We start from the raw sequence: 6,073 nt of genomic DNA, 5'->3' as shown, positions 1-6,073 counted from the left end.
TGTGTGTGTATATCTAAACACTGAATAACTCAGACTAAATGGTATTACACATGGAAAATCAGATTTTAGTTTGGAACTGCAACATTTACAGATGTAGGAATAACATAGTGAAAATATGAATTTAACAAGCCAAATAAACCAAATTATTGCTGTTAATTTTCTACTGTGCAACTTTGCAAACAGCACTTGTATTTCACCATAGGAAATACATATTGGTCTGATTTTCTTATTATAGCATTTTAAAGAAGTAGTGTAATAATACATCTACTGTGTTCAAAGTTAAACAGTCTCTCTGCTCTTTAACATAAAACTATTTTTACAAGCTAGTATGCTAGTTTTGCTAGCTAGTTTAAACAGTCAATAGTGATTAGATGGTATGAAAATCTCATAATAACAAACATCAAGGTAAATAAAAGTTTATGTTTTGCGAAAAATATTTTTCAATACTGTGTAAATTACATTTTGCACAACATTTGAAGAGTACATCACAGAAGGAAGAACATTTTAGCCCCTTTTATGCTGTTCCTATAAATTTTCCCCAAACTCCATCTGTTACTAATTCAGCCAAAGCGTAATATTTATCTCACTAATGCTGGTTTATTATTATATTGGAATCACTTTTTCTCCATCTGGCGTTCAGTAATGGCATATTATTCCTATTGCTAATCTGCATGCTAAATACATAGCTACGTACCAGCTATGTGCTGTATTTTAATTAGCAGTTTAGCTGCTACCTGACAGAAAAAAGTTAATTTCTTTTTTATATACTGTGATGGACTGGTGACCTGTCCAGGGTGACCCCGCCCGTCACCCGTTGACCGCTGGAGGTAGTCACCAGCACGCCTTGCAACCCCACTAGGGATAAGCATGCAAGATGATGGATGTAATTTTTTATATAATCATAAATCAATTCAAACAGTACTATAATAAAAATAACATGGACCATTTTATTTATATATAAAAAGCTTATTGTATTCAACTGAAATAAAGTAATTACTTAAAAAGCCGGACAGACCCTCGTTCTGATCAAATCCCTACAGTAAGACATCATTACCAATATCTGGAATCTGAAGTAGTTCTACCTCCTTAGGTGATTTGTTTTATTATTCATACAGATTATAAATGTAATGTACACCATCGAACAGAATGCCCTCGTCTTTGTTTCCACTGACATAGCTTTAATAAACATCATCCACCGGCCCTTCGCTGTGAATCACATCCTGTCACACCCTGTTTAGATCCAGAAGAGTTTCAGCGGTTTGTCACTAAGTTGACATTAAGAAGAAGAGAAGCGGCGCGATCTCATCCGTACCGTGAGGGGAGTAAACCCGCAGGTTGATGGGGACGGGAGATATGCCTTTGTTGGCCCCCGTGACCCGATCGGTCTCGCCCTCAATCTCTTGGCGCACCTCGTCGAAGTCGGTGAACTTTTTCCCCTTGCAGTGGAGGAATTCAGCCCATTCTGTGGGGAAGGGAAAAAAAAGAAAAGAAAGAAAAACATAAAAACATGCACCAAAGATTAGTAATGGTTGCACTGAGTGGAACAAAATGCCGACAGAGGAGGGAATAAAAAGCAGCACCACTTAGAAAGAAAGGAGGATTTTGTGTGTGTGCGTGTGTGCATGCGTGTGTGTGTGTGCGCGTGCGTGTGTGGATGTGTGTGTGAGTGGACAAAATGTGTCTGTTATTTGGCGTGGGTGTGTGAAATGTGTGTGGAACCCACCAGCGTTTGCACTGATGAGCTGCAGAACCAGAGGCCTGCGGGTGACGATACCAGAACCGCGAGGCAGAAAGTCCCTAAAGAGGAAAACACAAATCAGAAAAGTCATTTTAAAGCCACATCTATCGTGAACTCACAGTGATAAGTGTTTGTGGACTGTGCTGGTTGTTTTCTAACAACATGCCAAATGCAGCAGAGTTTTCCTTGCCGTTTCTTTAATAGAAAAAAAAATCCTGTTAGTGAGCTCAAAACAGCTCAAACCAGAAGCCATTTCAAAATGGAGCCTGCAGCTTTCAGCTGGTGTCTCTCTGAGCGAGGGAGCAGAACATTCCGACCCGATAAACAGCAGGTCCGGATGAAGAGCTGACAGGGGCGCTCGCTCATTTGCAAAACGGTGACTTCGATGTTTTCTGGAGGGCTATGCACACAGGTGATGAATATGCTTGTGCGTGCGTGCGTGCGTGCGTGCGTGCGTGCGTGCGTGCGTGCGTGCGTGCGTGCGTGTGTGCGTGTGTATGTGTGTGCGCATGCACATAATCTGAACCTAAAAGTGTATACCTTTGAGGCTAAAGGCATGCTGCAGGAAACCTTATCAACAAATATTCCCTGAGAGGGACGACGTATGGGACAAGCCTTGAAGAAACGATGAGGCCTCTGTGAGTCCACTCAGCAGAGTGCAGAGCCAGAGGTGGACAGATGGACCATTACTCAGCACCATGGCGCTCACTGAAAGGCTGGAGGACGACTAAATCAATGCACCCAACTGAATCAGTGCACTGAAATATTTGGGTATGTCGAACCACGTTACTGCAGGTTTGAGTTGGGTTTTTGTTGAGAGCTAACAGGAAATAATGCTACTATTTACCAAATTATGAAAGACTGAGTTATGTATATGAATATAAGCGTTAGGGGCTAAAGCGTGACTTCATCCATTCACCTGATTAGCCCCTATTTGATTAAACTCAAAATTCCAGAGCAACACCATGAATATTCATTTGTGCATTCCAGAGTGGGAGCTGCTGCATGTGGGTGGTGTTTTAAAAAGGTTACACACATTAGAGCATTTCTGCAGCCAGCTTTCTATGCATAAAACTGTGGCTCTATGGCAGAAAAGAGACAAGTTCTCTAGACCTAGCTGTGACATTAGTCCTTTAATCCTAGAAATGCTCTTCAGGTGATAAAAGGCTGATTTTGTAATTATCTTTACGTGTCTCTGAAGGCTCAGAGACATGTAAAGCGAACTGTGCTGCTTTTCAAGGCCACCACAGAAGCACCAACAGAGTGTTAAAGAATTGTCAATTGTGTTAGTTGTTCAAACACAATTGAACAACTTGTTCAAAAGTTTCATATTTAGACCTATGACACTTACATGTAGTTTCATAGATCTAAATCTATGAAACTATTCATAGATTTAGAATTATTGTAAAGCACATAACATACACAAACATTCCAGTTTGGACATTCAGTACTTGAATGCACCATAACAGCATTGCTGGCCTGGCCTTATTTACTGCTGTGCAGTTTTTTGGACTGGTTGAACGTTTAAGGCAGCTGGATTTGCACTTAATCTAATTCTTCTCTAGTACCAATGATGTTAACTTGCTGTTGTTTTAAGGGTGTAATTCGCCCTTCAAACAGTCCCTGTAATTCAGTTGCACAACAGGGTATGCACCATATTGCTGTTGAAAGATGTCTTTGTTGACATTATGTTTTGGCTCTGTAAACTTTCTTTCTCCAAAGTGGCTCCAAACGGCAGAGTGTGCCGTTTGGGAACACTCTGCCGTTGTTCCTAAACGGCAGAGTTTTGCAATAACTATAGGAGTTCTGGTGTCACTTTTTAAAGTTGTGTGACAGAACACTGTATTTTTGTTCTGAATATAAACGTTCTGCATACCCACGGGTATATATGATGCTATTTTTGTTCAGTACACATGCATAGTGACCTGACATGTACTGCTAACTTAGTTAAAAGTTAGAATTTGTCACAAGTTGCATTTTATGGACAGTGTAAGTGGAAGCTAATCCACAAATAAATGCCAATAATTTTGTCTTTCTCCACTGTACTGTGTCTGTATTGAATCTGACTATAAAACCAAATTAGTAAAATAACAAAATGAGTAGTGTTGTCCCGTTAAAAGCAACTTTATCAGCAAATATTCAGAGCTCTTTAGCAACTAATGTGATAGTACCATTTCTTTAAAAAAAAAAAAAAACAACTCAAATCCAAAGTAATCAGATACTTTTGACTGTTTCTTGATGTCTTTAAACATACCCAAATATTTTAATAAACAAATGTTTATTCCCTTTCTCACAATTAGTGACTGTATGATGGTTTTTTTTATGATGTAAAGCACAAAAACATGTGACTTAACTTGGTGACTTATGATGTAGACAATTGCTGCCGTCCTTACAGAGGAATTGGCAACACTGATTTACAGAAATATTTGCTTCATATTGAACTACGATCCCTAACAGGTAATTTGCTGAAAACAGAAAACAGGTGATCCAACTTTTTTTAAAAAAAAGTGTTACTAGTAATCAAATTAAGTTTAAATATACTATAAATATACTATATAGTAAATATACTAAGCTTATTAAGTTGTCATGTTAAACAAACATAGGTGAAGTTTAGCAAACTTAATTTGATTACATGTAATGAATTAACTCAACCATTTTTTAAGATGGATCTCAATTTTTTATGTTTTTTTTTCTTCAGTGTTTGAACTGGAATTTGTGCCACGCAACACCGGGCTCTGGATGCTTATTGGGCCAGAATCCCCAAAGGTGCTGCTGTAACCCACATAAAGTTGTGGCTGTGTGTGACCCAGTGCGGATGGTTTGGAAAAAACTGAAGGACGGGACTTGACTGAGTGGCAGATAATGATGGTCTGCAGACAGCCTCGCGCACTGCGTGGCTTCTTACGTCATCCTCAAGGTTAAACGGGAGAAGGGGATTATCCTATTTCTGGTGGTCAATTTTTACCTGCCGACGAAGTTCTCCAGCACGGAGCTCTTGCCTGCGCTCTGCCCGCCGACCACCGCAATCTGCGGCAGGTCCAGGTTGCAGGCCTGGCCGATGGAGCTGAAGGCATCCTGCAACCGGTTGACCAGCGGGATCAGATCCTCCATGCCACGATTTCCCATGGTGCCTTTAGTCAGGAGGACTTGGAATCAGCGAATGGAGACAGAAGGGAGGTGAGGGGGGGGAGGAGGAGTAAGAAGAGGAGGGGACGTGGCGCTGCTGTATTATTAGTCCAGGACTACCGTGGCGCTTGTTGATGTGGCGGAGTCATCTAGCCGCGCATTGCCGCCCCCCCAACCCTCGAGCCAAGCGAGGGTCGGACGGGCTGTGGAGACAGAAACAAGACAGGGAGAGTCAGAAAAAGGACAGAGAGACAAACTGCGCAGGAGCACAACCTGTTTTTTGTTCCTCTCTCTTTTCTTTCTTTCTCTCCCTCCAACACAAACACACATACGTCCAGAAAAGCCTTTTGCTGTCAAGGACATTCACCGACCGGAGCTCAGTTTCTTCACAATGCATACAAAATCAAATAAAACAACACCGAGGCCACCTGCCCTTCTGCACGCGCACACGTCGCGCGACATTTAATGAATTAAAAAAAGATAGCGTCAGATGAACGCGTGACATTATTAGCGTGAAGCTCACCTGTGTTGTTGTGTCGTTTGTGGGGGTAGTGGAAGGGGGAGGCTCGCTCAACCTCAGGGTTCCCCCCTCCTGGTTCTACGCGTCTCGGCTCGCCGGTGTGTCGCTGTCCGGTGCTGAAACGACCAGGCGGCCGAAGACGAGCGTCGACACTCCGCGATGTTACACAAGCGCCACGCGCTCCGACTGCCGCTACACCGTCTGCTCACAGTCCACAAAGTAAACCGCGCACCTGTGGTCGAACGTCAGCGCGAGCAGAAATTCGCCTTTGACAGATTAATAATAATATTTTCTCTCTCTCCCTCTCTCTCTCTCTCTATCGCCTTCGTCTCTCTCTCCCCGCTTCTCTGCGGTGTGACTGCGAAGCTGCAATCGACGCGACGGAAGACCAATGAGAGAAGAGGGATCTGCGAGCGATGCGGCGGAGCGCGGCTTCCCATTGGTCGAGGAGGTTCAGGTTAGGCCTCGCGCGTCCGGCCTCCTGTTTACATCCCCTTCGCCGCTCCTGCCCCCGTCGTGAGTCATGCGGCACGGCTGCGCATCGCTGCAACACGCACAGGAGGATGCGCCTCTTCAGATCCCCGCAGTGGGAGCAGAAAGTACCAGTTGTTAAAAAAAATCACTCATATATATCCTTTCATATCGCTATGTTTTATGCACGTTGCAAAAAAAAAAAAAAAAAATTAACA

At 42.8% G+C, this 6,073-nt stretch overlaps 1 protein-coding gene across 2 annotated transcripts in view; it reads right to left on the bottom strand.

The window, feature by feature from the left end:
• dnm3b (dynamin 3b) overlaps positions 1-5,751 on the bottom strand; it is a 29,154-nt gene extending 23,403 nt beyond the window's left edge. Inside the window, exons 1-5 of one of the 2 annotated variants that reach the window (XM_007554966.2) lie at positions 5,388-5,751; positions 4,985-5,067; positions 4,704-4,884; positions 1,724-1,797; positions 1,313-1,462 (exon numbers count right to left, since the gene is read on the bottom strand). In XM_007554966.2, coding sequence (XP_007555028.1) covers positions 1,313-1,462; positions 1,724-1,797; positions 4,704-4,864 — 385 coding nt within the window. In that variant the 5' untranslated portion in view covers positions 4,865-4,884; positions 4,985-5,067; positions 5,388-5,751. Of the gene's footprint in view, positions 1-1,312; positions 1,463-1,723; positions 1,798-4,703; positions 5,068-5,387 lie in introns of both variants that reach the window. The other variant, XM_007554965.2, reaches the window with a different exon arrangement.
• Positions 5,752-6,073: the final 322 nt, after the last annotated feature.

This window comes from Poecilia formosa, unplaced genomic scaffold (assembly GCF_000485575.1).
Source record: "Poecilia formosa unplaced genomic scaffold, Poecilia_formosa-5.1.2 Scaffold67, whole genome shotgun sequence".
Lineage (NCBI taxonomy): Eukaryota > Metazoa > Chordata > Actinopteri > Cyprinodontiformes > Poeciliidae > Poecilia > Poecilia formosa.
The sequence above is the reverse complement of the archived record's forward strand: the minus strand, read 5'-3'. Positions and strand labels throughout refer to the sequence as shown.